The 15,353-nt window shown below is 41.0% G+C and overlaps 1 protein-coding gene across 1 annotated transcript in view; it reads right to left on the bottom strand.

Moving 5' to 3' along the window:
• Positions 1-7,440: 7,440 nt before the first annotated feature.
• Positions 7,441-15,353, bottom strand: part of LOC5575357 (mucin-5AC) — a 28,587-nt gene continuing 20,674 nt past the window's right edge. Inside the window, exon 2 of the mRNA XM_021843084.1 lies at positions 7,441-8,724. Coding sequence (XP_021698776.1) covers positions 7,606-8,724 — 1,119 coding nt within the window. The 3' untranslated portion in view covers positions 7,441-7,605. The remainder of the gene's footprint in view (positions 8,725-15,353) is intronic.

Here is a 15,353-nt window from a genome sequence, read left to right as displayed (position 1 = left end):
TCAAAGATACCTCGTTTTACGGTAGCCGTTTTGCCCCACGAGTTGATTAAAGTTTATATCCTTCAATACGCTTTTTTATCCTTATTCAACACTTTTGTCGCGTGGAATACAAACTATGGAAATGCACAAGGCGATTCTACGTAGGGTACAGAGCTACTTGGGCACTTCCATGATTCACTTTGGCATAGGGGGTTTTTCTCAACCGAATGATCTGAAACTTTGCAATAAGAACCACTTCAGTACGACGCATATTGTGGCATAATATGAGCTCAGTAGCTTTCAAAAAAGCCCACTGCCGAAGTGAATCAAAAGTGCCAAGAATAGGATCCGGCTCCCTAATAGTTTCACGGTACAAATTTTGCAATCGGCTAAGAGCTTTCTTCTGGAGGGCCTTCTGACATATCAAGAGGTATTCTGCAGGATGACATAAAATTCAAATAATTTAGCGAATCGACCAGTAGAAAAACCATGTTGTTTGACTAAGAAAACCCTTTCAAATAATTATACCTCCAATTTCCAAAGCTGTTCATAGTCAGCCGTTTCATAGTTTAAACTTCTCACAGAAACAATACCAAACAAGAGACTTAAGTCGTATGCAAGAAACGAACCCTTCGAGCAGAAAAGCAAAAGCGAAATGAAGTCAGCAATTAAAATCTTTTCTCCCACGCATTTTGTTAGTCCCATCTTAATCCAGTACCTAGCGTCGTGAACATCACATTAATTGGTGCATATTTTAATGTGCAACATACGAATAACTCCCATACTAAATAGCAAAACACAATAGGTGCAGTGACACGCATTAACGATTTCGGTGCTTAACGTGGGGCGGCGGTCTTTGGTCCACTACGTTCAATGTCAAAACTGCTAACTATCTGGCTCCAAGTCCTATTCGAATAAATTTGTTAATGAATCAACCACGTTGAAGCCAAGGTAACCTTGAAATTAATTCTAGATGAGAAAAAGCTGACAAAAGACATTGGGATTTGATGACGGATTCGCCTTCTTTCAGATATGCACGGAACTGCATCAGGAAATAAACGGTACAATTAGCATGTGCTTCTGAAATGATAATAAAAATGAGTGTTTTCCACTGGTTCGGGATTTTCGACTTAACGGAACTTCGAGAGACGTGAAGAGATAATACAATCAGAACCTACCAGAACGTGAATCGCACATCATTTTAGCGAATAGGAATTTTGAGAGATACTTTTAGTGTCCCGGAACTGTTGTTCAATTCAAAGTAACATTTAGTTGTTTTTTTTTCATATTTTATCACGTTTCTATTGGAGTTCAATAAAAATAACTGCTAATGAAGCACCACTTAAGAGATAAATATTATACAAATTAATGGAGATACGTACAGTCAAGATGGATAAATCTAAGTGAAGAGACTTATTGCATAATGAGACATCATGTTCCATAACATCGTTAGTAATACGATAAATACAATATCTATCTCTGTGATTCAATAACATCTTTTCACAAAAGATATTGTAGGACTGAGGAATAATTTGGTTGAACAAGAAACGATTGACATTTTTGAATTTCCTCTTCAAGATTAAAAGTTGGATTCATAGCTCTTTTTTATTTGAACATAAAACAACCTTCTACCGCCTTTCTTATGGTCACTATCGTTGCGAAACACGTGTGCTCCGAATCAGGGTGATCGTTTTTTTTGCTACGATATTCCAAGATGCCGAACTTAAACAGAAAACATAAACTAGAAATTCTTATAAAAATGTCGCGAAAAAATTGCAAATTTTGTCCTTGTGGTCGACCCTGCCAGCTTCCCCCAACAGTGCGTGGTCGAAATGAAGGAAAACGCATGCTTGCCATAAAACAACTTTCAACATACCGGTGCGGGTATTTCATGAATATTCAAATGGATTACGATGGTTAAGCTAGACGGAACGACAAATGACCGATTCAAGTTTTTAGATTGTTTTAGGAAATTCCGGCATTTCTTTATGATGACTGAAGCCAAAAATTAATGTTATTCGACTTTTTGAGATAGATTACTACTTTGACGGATCTTAATGCTGAAATATCAGGGATTTGAAAGAACACGAATCATCATAATGTGATCACGATGCAGTATCTTTTGCAATAGGGCGTTACGTCCCAACTGAGACAAGCTTGTGTTCTAAGTGCACTTCCACACCTAATAAAAAAGCGTTTTTGAGAAAAATAAGTTTACAGTTGTTTTTTCACCAATCATTCTGCCGTTTTACGCATATTTGTCCCACAGTCCATAAGGTTTACGTAGAACATGGGACGAGTAGGCGTAGGAGGGCTTTATTCTTTTCCTACAAATTATATGGAAGCAAAAAAAACAAGTCGTTCATTTGCGAATTATGTTAAATACCCTTCAGAGAGAAGCTATTATTTGTGGTGGTAGAACAAAACTATTAATTTCTAAAAGAAACTAATGCATTTTCGGCCAAACGGCATTCGACAAAATGGCGTTCAGCAAAACGGCATTCGGCAAAATGGCCGGACACCTTATCTATGTACTTATTATTATATGTTATTCATAATGCTCTAAATTGTCGAATTGAGCTCATCCTCCTATACACCCTACCCTACTAACACAATCTGCCTATCCCGTGACGTAAATGAAGATAGTTTGGGTTTCCTGTATCTTCTTAAGTAGACGTTGAACTAACATTCCTTGCCTCCCTCAGCGATTGTAAGGACGTTGCCAGGTGTACAATGTGATGCTTGTTTTGTTTATTTCTATTATGTAGAAAAAGACGTTCATCCCAGGGTCAAATGATGACAAAAACCGCCAGCTAAGGGTTGCGTTTTAGCTGGTAGTGTAGCCTGGGCACTGTTTTCCTTCTGACATCAGCTAGAGTGAGGAGGTACGTTCCGAGCGTCTGTACATCAGGAGGTGCGGCTCAAACAGCGTCTGCTCTGGCCCCCAGCGGCTGAATATGAATTGCTGTATCACTTCAACTACACCTAACATGGCAGTCCCATCTATATATGGTAGTGCGACCCCAGTAATGTAGCATACCAAATTCATTATCCACCACGAAAAATGAAGAAAGAATAAGAAACGAACGGCAACCGACCTGGCAACGAAATAAGGACTATGATTGGAAATTCGGTACCTGGAACGTTAGGACCTGGACGAGTGAGCCTTTTGGCTTGATAATTGCGAAAAGTTGGCGTGTGCGTTGGCTAAGATCTGGAAAACGTGAATTCAGAGCGGTAGATACCGTCGCTAATACCGCATTCAAATACAACATCTACCACAGCGGTGGCATTGAAGCTGAACACGGAGTCGGGTTCATAGTGATCGAGAAGCAGATGAAGCGCGTTATTAGGTAGAAGCCGATCTACGAGCGGATTTGCGTATTGAGGATTCGGGGCAAGTTCTTCAACTACAGCCTGCTCGATGTCTATGCACCGACTAACGACAAACCCGATGACGCGTTTTATGAATGTCTCGACAAGTTCTGTAGATTGCCCATAATACAACGTGAAAATTGACATCGGCGACGCTAATGCGCAGATCGGAAGAGAGGATTTATCCACCCTTTCGTTGGTACAGAGAACCTTCACTCTGTTACCAACGACAACGGTCTACGTTTAGTGAACTTTCCTGCCACCAGGGGGATGGCCATCAGTAGCACCTACTTTGCACGCAAAGAAATCTGCAGGCACACCTGGCAACAGCCAAATGGTGAACTTTGCAACCAAATCGACCATGTTCTGGTAGACGGCCGATATTTTTCCGATTCATCGATGTTAGAACTTTCAGGGGCCCTAATATCGACTCAGACCACTATCTCGTTCGTTTCGAGTTCTAGAAATCGACAATCGTTGCGTTTCAATACCCAACGCCTGTCATCAGATGGTGTAGCAGCGGACTACCATCAAAAGCTCGACGAGCGGATTAGCGAAATCAACGAAAGCATCAACTCCAGCGGTCTGTGAGAGTCACTCCACGGCGCGGTGAGCACAGTAGCGCGAGAAATGGTAGGTACTGCTCAACGAAGAACAAGGAACGGTTTGTTCGACAAGGGGTGCCAGAGAATGACGAACGAGAAGAACTTGGCTAGAAGCCGGATGAACAGAATGACATGCGACGGTTATACGAATCCGTTAATGGTGTGCGGAAAAAAACAGCGCCGTCTCCCGCCATATGCAACGATCGCGAAGGAAACTTGCTGACGGATAAAACAATGGTGGCCGCCAGGTGGAAAGAGTACTTCGAGTCATTGTTGAGTGGATATTACGGAAATGAATTTGGTAGCAGAATCCAAATCGATGACGATGGACTGGCTGTGGAACCTCCAACGCTAGATGAGGTAAAGAAAGCTATCAATGGGCTGAAGAACAACAAGGCTGCTGGGAAGGACGAGCTCCTGGTTGAACTTCTAGACTAGTAGGTTGGTCACATTTGCCCTTCGTACGAGAAAGGGCATCGACTGGAGTGCGCCAATTACCGAGGGATAACACTCCTTAATTCGGCGTGCAAAATTATGTCTGTTCAACATATTGAGACCGTATGAGGAGTCCTTTGTCGGCGAATATCAAGCTGGGTTTCGAGAAAGCCGATCAACGACGGATCAAATGTTTACCGAGGAGATTTTTCGACTGATGTGGGAGAATTGTAGCTACTAGTTTCAGCGCTGCAGTCTTGGGTAATCAAAACGACTGTTTTAGATTTTTCCCGACTTCAGCTCCTTCCGATCCAGACATCAGACCGCAACACAACTCAGCAATAGATGAAAATCCAGCAACAACAAACAATCAGGAAAACCGTATGTACAGATCCATCCCATATGTAGCAGGCCTCTCAGAACGTATCGTCCGTATCCTCAGTAATGATTACAATAATATTGTCATAGCATGCAAACAAATCAAAACCATCAACAAATTCCACACACTAGTAAAAGACCCCGTAAACAAACTAGACAGAAGCAAAATAGTGTACAAAATACCTTGCAATACCTGCGAACAAGATTGAATGGACACAAAACACACCTCAATAAGCTAAACAGGTTAACAGATTTCGGATACACCAAGACAGATATGGAAATTATAACACTAAGAGAAAAAAACAGCACTCATCCAACACTGCATAGATCTAGACCATCATTTTGATCTGGATCGTACAACAGTGTTGGATAGTAATAGAAATGCAAATACATTAACATTCCAAGAAATGTGTCACATAGTGAACACACCAAATACAGTAAATCACCGAACAGACACCGAACAGGGTTAAATACAACGTAGGCAGCCATTCTAAAATTTATGGGTGAAATGTTTCAAACCTGAAACCAATCAATTCATCCACCATCTTTGAACCAACCGTTACCGCCTTCACAAGTGCAGAGTAAAGTAGTGGCACTATTAAGTGAAACATCAAAAACATAGGCTACAGTTCACTTAATAAAATTATGTAGGTTAAAAATTAAGCCAATCTTAAATGTAAAATAATGCTAAAATACGTTTTCACAGCCGATGTATTTCCCCAAATTTGACACCGGCAGTTTTATGTTACACCATACGAAATACGACTAAACAGAATGTAAGTCCCTTAAAATCTATGTAATCCTACCACTAATCAAGCCCAATTACAGTCTCCCCCTGAAGAAGACTCGGTTAGAGTCGAAACGTCGGGAAAAATCTAAAACCAGTGCTGGGAATGGTAATAGTAGTAGGCTTGAATTTCGCGAAAATCACGTGGCTTTCCCAGTACAGTAGTACAAACAACTGAATCTCATCAAGTAGCGTACGTTGGGTGCATGACTTTTCTAAATCGTTAGTGTCATTGAAGGCTTAAAATGCGGGAAATGCAGCGGGAAATAGAACATTTTTCTACAGTAATTTTGGGTTGCCCTTAGCAACGGGTGTTTTGCGATTTTCAAGGCTCTTTGCCTATAACAGCGATAGGCGTGAGTTTGACTTTGCTTAATAAATTTGAATTTGAAAACAGAAAACTAAAAAAAAAAACAAAATCATCGGGATTGACCGTCGAGCAGTGAAAGAGGCATTTGTGCCTTTCAAGAGGGAGACAGCGAGGATCGGGCTCACGATCAACACCACAAAAACGAAGTACATGATAGCTGGTGGTTAACGTGGGTCCGGACGTGCTAGAGGTAGCGAAATGGTGCTAGGTGGTGAAAAGTTTGAAGTGGTGGAAGAATTTGTGTACCTTAGAACACTAGTGACATGCGATAATGATGTTACCCGCGAGGTGGAAAGACGTTTTGCAGCTACGAGTCGGGCTTTCTACGGGCTCCGTAACCAGATGAAGTCCCGTAGCCTGCAAACGAAAACAAAACTCGCGTTACACAAGACACTGATCCTTCCGGTTGTCCTATATAGCCATGAACATGGCTATTGAAGGAAGTCGACCGGATAGCTTTCGGGGTGTTTGAACGTAAAGTGCTGCGATCAATAGTCGGCGATAAACTAGAAAACGGCACCTGGCGTCGTCGCATGAATCACGAGTTGTTCCAAGTGTATAAAGAGGTGGATATTGTCAAGCGCGTAAAACACGACAGGCTGCGTTGGGTTGGTCACGTTGCCGGAAAAATGACAAGCAAAGATAATATTGAACAGAGAACCTGGAACATAATCCTACCCTTATAATAATACCCTTATCTTATTTAGTCTCAGGCTCGATACTGAAGAAGGGCGATTGGTTATCTCAGAAATCCATTGCTCCTTATAGTACAGGAAGCCGCCCTGGTACTCCACAGGCTCCGTATGTGGTTAGGTTTATTTAGAGCCCCCTCAACCATTCATTTGTTGACACGGTAAGTATGAAGCTGCATCATATCATGAATTAGGGGTCACCAGTAAGGGTGGGCTTTTTTCACCAGAACATGCAGTCTGTAGTAATTATTCTTAGCCAACTGAAACTGCCGCTACACAGCTGTCTTGAAAGCTGAAACATTAAAAATATGCATAGACCGATTTGATGTGCAATTCATCATATAAAATGTATTGAAAATGTATCACCTATAGCTAAAACCATTGCAGGGATAAGTGGCGATACCATCATCATTATCATCTTCGTTGATCGGGAAAAGAAAATCAATATTGAAAACTTCTGACGTACCCAACCGGCTCATCATAAGGTAACATTGATGGCTGAATAACAGTCAAGCTGAATAAGCTGTTATTCGGCTATCAATGTCACTTGGGATTTGATTGTGCTGCAGCGCGTCTGAGTTAAAGGTATCAGGCCTATAAACAGATTTTAACACCAAAGTACCATTATATTTCATGTCGTTTCAAGTTATATGTGCTAAAATTACTGTCCTCATTTGAACACGCTGGGCGTTCGGTGTATCTGTCCTCAAAATAGGGCGCTGGGCGTAAATGGACGGCTCTGAACAGCTTTATGTTTTGGAAATGTCGGGTATAGATATTTGATGTGGGGATTTTCTTTCAGCCAAAAAACTATCCACATTTAATGGTCGATTCGCTAAATTTATTCACATTTTATGGCATCCTGCAAAATTGCACATAAGTAGGTATTTACACTATTACCGTTCCCGCTGAACTTTCCGATCATTACTGTTAACTTTTTGAAAGGTGTCGCTTAAAAACATATTTTTTTCTAGATTTGTTTTGTTAAAAGAACCTATTGAATCGTGGGCTGAAGCCTCCGAAACCTGCCCGGCCAATGGCGTTGTCGTGTGCAGCCGGAAGATACGTATTCTGCGGTCCACAGTAGGTTTGCGTAACCGCTGGCAGTTGAACGGTTGAGTATACGGTTTGAGCATCGTGCTGAATACCAGGCAGAGTTTGGGTCACCGTTTGAGTTATGTACTGGACATCGCGAAGAGTCATTGTCAATACGTTGTTGACGGTTTGCACTTGACCTGGCAAGCTAACGGTGCTGTAGATTGTTTGGTATACAGGTCCTTGGCCAGGTGCTTGAACGGTTTTGTATTCCGTGACTGTTTGAAAGACAGGAGTCGGCACGGGCTGGTTAACCGTAGAGTAGATTACTTGAGGAGGTTGGGTAACGGTGGTATAGATGGTTTGTCCCGGCAGAGTTATCGGAGCTGCAGTAATCGTAGTTTGGACTGTTTGTACTACAGGGGAGGTCGTTGTATAGTACGAAGTCGTAGTAATGTATTGAGCAGGCTGTTGAATTGTGGAATATATAATTTGTGGAGGAAGGGTCACTGCTGGGGCAACTACAGTAGTGGTATCTCTTATGGTGGAAACAACCGGTACGTTTTCAGTTCTTACTAACGTCGAAGTACTGATGATTGGTGGTTGTTGTATAGTTGTAGTGATAGTTTTTGCTGGAAGGACCTGGGGTGGCAACGTTACAGTAGTGGTGTCTCGTACTGTTTGGTATACTGGGGTAGCCTGAATTTGAGTTGAAACATAAGTAGAAACTATTGGTGGTAAAGTAACCGTCTGGTAGATCGTTTGTCCTGGTTGTATTTGAGCTGGAACTGTGAATGTATTTGTGTGAGTCACGGTCTGATACACCGGAGCGGTTTCAGTAAACGTAGAAGTGACATAGATGGATGAATATTGCGTCACAACTCTTTCATCTTGCTGGATTCCTCCTGGTAGGGTTTGCGTTTGTACTTGATAATCTGTGACAGTTTGGGTTATGTACACTGTTTGAGCTTCTTGAAGTGCACAGCTTGGTTTTGGGTAGAAATATCCATCGAACTTCTCGGCATTAGCTAATACAGCTAGTGCCAAAATTATCAGCGCTACACAATTCTGAAAGTAGAAAATCAACAATTGAACATTATAGACCATAGCTCAAACAATTATCTTACAACGTGTCTTTGAAAAAAAAAAACAACATATTGCCTGAAATGGTTTGAAGACCAACTGAAGTATAAACAGCATTCTTAATTAAATTAATTTACATCTTGTGTAGACATGTTTCATAATTATATCTAGAGTAGTGCATTCTGAAGAGCTCATTTTTCATACATCCCGGTAGTTTCCTGCAATATTAAATTTGATCGATCTGACCACTGATGAATACGCGTAGTTTGTTAATGGAATCGACAAACCGGTTCACAGTTCATTCGGTACACAAACGGTTGGATTGTAGGCAGACCGTTCCTTGATTACATTGCAGGTGGATGACGGTAGCATCACCTAGTGTTTTAAATTGATTTGTAACCATTTTCAGCGCAAATCGGTGATGGTGTTCCTACTGGCAATGTGCACGGATATAAGTACTCATCTTTCTGATCAGTACTAGTTAAGACAACTGATGATGTAGGTGCGAGCAAAGATGACAAATAATTTCCTTGAAGAGGGGCTGCATTATGGTAGCGTAGGTAGCTGTGCGAATGATTATTGTCATTCATCTTCGATGCTTATTGATTGAAAGTGTGGGAAAATACAAGGAAAATGAGAAATTCTAATGCATTGTGAGAAGATTAGCTGATGGAGTTATAGCTTGATTAACTGAATTTTGATGTAATAAGTGCACCTGTTTTAGATATGGTGGTTTTCTGGTGAAACATCTAAAACTATCATGATTTGAATAATTTTAAATGTTTCGATATAGAGATACACTTGACACCTTGCATCTAAACAAACAAAACTATTTTAGTTTTTATGATTTAGTTCTATGTGAAAGAATTAGTTACAAAATAAGTACAAATTGAATTAGTTATTTCGAAAACTTTTTTCTGGAAACCTAGGGTAATAAGAGTTTGTGAAGTATTTCGCATCAGGTTCTATCCCGTTAGGCCGAATGCTGTTAAGACGAATATCGTTGAACCGAAGGCTATAAGGCCAAATGCTTTTAGGCTGAACGGACTATTAGGCCGAAAGGGTCATTAGACCGAAAGGATCATTAGGCCGAAAATAACCGATAGTACCATGCCCACACAGTTACGGATCACCCACAGTGACGGATCACTTTGACGTTCAACATCGGATAACTTGCTCAAAACATAAACGTTGACGTAAAACATATTTTTCCCATGTTATACTATTTGTCTTCTACCATTTGTAATGTTAAGCACAACATTTAATCGCTAAATAACGGTGTTTTTGACAAAAGTTTAGTTGGTACTACATAGCTATCATTATATGGTCGTTTTCTGTAAGAAGTGCCATCAGCATTCATAAGCTCTCACAGGTCGTAAAAGTCAAATGTTATCGCATAAAACATGCTCGTTCGCTTCGATTTAGTATGAATTTATCTTTGGAAAACATTTTTCTTGATTGTTGATTCTGATTGATTGATTGATTGAGTGAATGATGGATCACTTTCAAAGAATGTAGATTTTTTGCTATTTTAAGCATTTGATTCGACATTTTCAGACAGTAGCACAATGTATAAAACTAATGAAACATCAAGGTTTGTATATTTAATTTTTTAGCAGACATAAATGGGTAGAAAACTTGGTGTGGACCGAAAACAGTTCATGTCTCAGTTACTAAAATGCAGTATCACAAAAAAAGGACATTTTACCCTTGTTTCCAGCTCTAACACTGCCATTTTTTGCAGTAATATGTGACACATTGTTAACTTTCACCAAATCATGCAATACAGATGCATTGAGTTGGAAATCTCTTAATTTTGCGCACTGATCCGTAATATGTCACAATTTGATCCATAATATGAAAACTGATCCATAATATGGTTTTCAGAAACCGATACAATTTTTAATTTTTATGCAGTTCTTTGTAAATATTACACTCAAATCAATTTACTAACCGAAGTTCCAATTTGAAACGATTCAATTTGTGCTTTTAAATTACAATTTTACGTTTTCCGTGTGGTTTTAGTGAATTTTATAGGCTGGACTCCACACTATTTGATCCATAACTGCGGGGTCATGGTACAAAAGGATCCTAGGGTGCATGAATTTTTAGATCCAACGGGTGTTAATTGTTTGATCAGGGTTTGATAAGCTGTTCGATCAGGAGAAGCTGCCGAAAAAATAATATAATAAACACAATACTTAACGTGAGATGTTTGAGATCATTTTCGTATTCTTATTTTGTAGTAATTGTATTTTGCTCTTATGGGTTTACAAATTGATGATATGTGGTTTCTTAAACGAACGGATGTTAACAAGGTCATATTTCGATTTGTTTTCTAAAAAGTGTATTTTTCAGTGAGAAACACTTATTTTGCTTATAAACAGACTCGTGTTTTGAGGAAAAAAGATTTTTTTTTAATTATTTTGACTTTCTGAACATTTATCATTCATCAATTATTTAGTTTACACCTAAACAGATAACACTAAATCAACAATTTTACGGAACAATACTCGGTTCCGAAGCGAACATCATTTTTGAAGGGTTTGTTGTCCGGCATTCTTGAAACATGCCCTGCCCATCGTATCCTTCCAGCTTTGGCCACCTTCTGGATTCTGGGTTCGCCGTAGAGTTGAGCGAGCTCGTGGTTCATCCTTCGCCGCCACACACCGTTTTCCTGCACACCGCCGAAGATCGTCCTAAGCACTCGACGTTCGAAGACTCCAAGTGCTTGCAAGTCTTCCTCGAGCATCGTCCACGTTTCTTGCCTGTAGAGGACTACCGGCTTTATAAGCGTTTTTTACATGGTACATTTGGTGCGGGTGTGAATCTTTGTTGACCGCAGCTTCTTGTGGAGGCCATAGTAGGCCTGACTTGCACTGATGATGCGCCTCCGTATTTCACGGCTTACGCTATTTTCATCCGTCAGCAAGAATCCAAGGTAAAGGAACTCGTCGACCACCTCGAACGTATCCCCGTCTATCGTAACACTGCTACCTAGGCGAGCCCTGTCGCACTCGGCCTCATCAGCTAGCATGTACTTTGTCTTGGACGCATTCACCATTAGTCCAACTTCTGCTGCCTCGCGTTTCAGGCGGGTGTACAGGTTTGCCACCTATTCAAATGTCCGGCTGACAATGTCCATATCATCCGCGAAGCAAACAAATTGGCTGGATATCGTAAAAATCGTACCCCGGCTCTCCACATAACACCTTCTCGTGCAATATTGAACAACAGGCACAAAATTTCATCACCTTGTCGTAGTCCCCGGCGGGATCCAAATGAACTGGAGTGTTCGCCTGAAACCTTCACACAATTTTGCACAACTTCCATCGTCGCTCTTATCAGTCTCGTGAGCTTCCCGGGAAAGCTGTTCTCGTCCATGATTTTCCATAGCTCTACGCGGTCGATACTATCGTATGCCGCCTTGAAATCGATGAAAAGATGATGCGTTGGAACCTGGTACTCACCTCATTTCTGGAGGATTCGCCGTACATTAAAGATCTGATCCATTGTCAATCGGCCATCAACAAAGCTGGCTCGATAGCTTCACACAAACTTGTTTACTATAGGTGACAGATGACGGAAGAGAATCTGGGATAATACTTTGTAGGTCGCATTTAGAATGGTGATCGCTCAAAAGTTCTCACAATCTAATTTGTTGCCTTTCTTGTAGATGAGAAATATTACCCCTTCCTTCCACTCCTCCGGTAGCTGTTCTGTTTTCCAGATTGTGTCTATCAGCCGGTGCCGACAAATGGCCAGCCTTTTCGGGCCTATCTTTATGAGTTCAGCTCCGATACCATTCTTAATAGCAACATTATTGTTCTTGAGCTGGTGAATGGCATCCTTAACCTCCCTCAAAGTGGGGACTGGTTGGTTTCTATCGCCCGCAGTACTGACGAAGGCATATCCTCCGTTGTCCCGTCCTTCATTGCCTGTACTTTCAGCGCCATTCAGGTGTTCGTCGAAGTGCTGCTTCCACCTTTCGATCACCTCACGCTCGTCCGTCAATAAGTTTCCGTCCTTATCCCAGCACACCTCGGCTCGCGGCACGAAGCCGTTGCGGGATGCGTTGAACTTCTGATAGAGCTTACGTGTTTCTTGAGACCGGCACAGCTGTTCCATCTCCTCGTACTCCGTCTCCGGGGCTTCATCCAGCTCACCCTCTTCCGGTAATGCAGCCTAGAGGTGCTGCGCGTACGCAGTTGCGACATCCGATTGCTTAAGCCGCTCTAGGTCATACCGGGGTGGCGGTCGGTACCGTACGTTGTTAACGACGGAGAGTTTTGGGCGCAGTTTCACCATCAGATAGTGGTCAGAGTCGATTTTAGCGCCACGATGACGTCGATATTGTCGGTGAAGTGCCGTCCATCAATCAGACCGAGGTCGATTTGAGATTCTGTCAGCTTTTGTGATCTCCAGGTGTATCGGTACGGAAGACTGTGTTGGAAATAGGTGCTACGAATGGAGGCGGTGAAATCAATCAATCGTAGGTCGTTTTGTTAATCAGCCAGTGAGCGCTGAGCTTTCCAATCGTCGGTTTGAACGCTTCCTCCTGGCCAACCTGAGCATTTAGATCTTCTACGATGATTTGAACGTCGTGGCTTGGGAAGCTGTTTCGAGCTGCGCATAAAAAACGCCTTTACCATCATCAGTGCCTCCGGAGTAAGGGCTATGCACGTTTATGATGCTGAAGTTGAAGAACCCGCCTTTGATCCTCCACTTGCACATTCTCTCATTAATCGGTCATCACCCGATCACGCAACTCTGCATACCGCCCATCAGTATAAAAGCTGTTCGCCGCTCGTGTGTGTTGCCGCTGCTCTGGGAGATGGTATGGTTATGTTCGCATCATTGATCCCTTTCAACTAGGCTTACCAGATGGTACCCTTCGGAAAGACATGTTCTTCTTTTTGAGCATATGTCCTCCCGTCCTTTTGGGCTGAAAATGTACTCCTTGGTAATAGTAATCTAATATTGAAATTCTTGATTACTTTTCGTTAAAATCCCTAACGATCTATCACTTTTGAAAAATATCTTTAAACTCAATGTTAAGGTGAAGATGAAACGAAGCCAAACCTTAAATTTTCAAGAGCACTAAGCTAGAAAACCAGATAAGCAATCATATAAATATCACATAAAACATGAGATTTGGATTTGATTCATCTTCACCTTAAACTTGGCGTGATTTCTCTACACGTTTGTAGATTTATCTTATTATTAGATAAAGATAAATCTTTATTATTGGCTTCAGATGAGCAGGTTTAAAAATTTGAAGGTAGAAATAAAATGATTTTGTGAATGGCAAATGTTTTCTATTAGCCTTAAGAAGAATGTATTCGTGCCCTCGGCCTCATCTCCTCGCTGAGCATTTTTAGTCAGTAGCAACCTTTTGTATGCTGGTTTCGGGTTTATTAATTAAGACAAATTCATCAACAAATCTTACACCGTGTCTTACATCTTACATCTGAAGTTTTGCGAAAAAGTTACACGTCTTCTCAGAAAATTATTGTTATTATCTTTAATTAAGTGGTTTTTTTGCTGTAGGCTGGTTTGTTTGGTGCAGAAACACTTTTTCAGCTTTGTCGAAATTTTTCATGATGGATTTATGATGAGTGCCCAAGCCGTTCGATCCATTTTTCGCGCGCTCGGAGAGATTTTTTTCTGTTAGCACTTCATTTGCGCGCCATCGGAATGATTTCGTATCCCTGCTTAACCGTGTTGACGCTGAGATTGTGACTGTTCAGTAGAGGATGGATTACCAACTGGTGAGCTCGTTTCATGCTTGTAATAACACATTTGTACCATGACATGCATTTTTTATTTACATTATGTATTTGTTGAACAAACTATAGATGGTTCGACACTTAAAGTGTTGACATAAGCGCTTATCAATGTTTTAAAAAAATTGGAGATTCAAACCTTTGAATAGTTCGATGTTTAAGATGTCGACGAAATTAATAGATAACTTTTTAAACGCCGTTATTGACATTACTTATTTCAGAGTGCTCGAAATCAGTAATGTCTCCTACATCTGTTCACGGGTAGAAATCAGAATCCAAAAACAAGATTATGACTCATGATATCATGATTCCAGCGGGTTTTCGTCTTATGAAAATACACCATAATTTGGACTCATGATATCATGAGTCAGATTGCCGTAACGCAACACACGTGTTAGGTTTTTGTAGCTGATTGCTCGGAATCATGATTCAAATGCCAAAAATGCTGAGTCGCGCATTCGTTTATGATCGACAAAATAAAAAATAAAAATAAAAAAGCATACATCGAGACTCGAGCCAAGAACCTTCCGATTGTGAGCCACGTACTCTACCACTCAACCGCTTCGTCATCTTGAATTAAGAGCGATCGATACGAATGAGATGAAGCAAAGTGCGCCGCTTACTGTTTTCACACTGGATGTTACGCTTATGAGAAATCATGATTATGACTCCAGGAACCATGATTTGTGATCCTGATATTATGACCTAGCCAATTTATGAATTTCATGATTTTCAAATCATGTTGTGGGGATCAGATTTTTATCCGTGTTGGTTCCCTTATAAATTCGATTATTCTGGTCAATCACGGAGTAGCATCTACGAATTGCA

The sequence above is a fragment of the Aedes aegypti genome, chromosome 2, assembly GCF_002204515.2.
Source record: "Aedes aegypti strain LVP_AGWG chromosome 2, AaegL5.0 Primary Assembly, whole genome shotgun sequence".
In the NCBI taxonomy this organism is placed as follows: domain Eukaryota; kingdom Metazoa; phylum Arthropoda; class Insecta; order Diptera; family Culicidae; genus Aedes; species Aedes aegypti.
The sequence above is the reverse complement of the archived record's forward strand: the minus strand, read 5'-3'. Positions and strand labels throughout refer to the sequence as shown.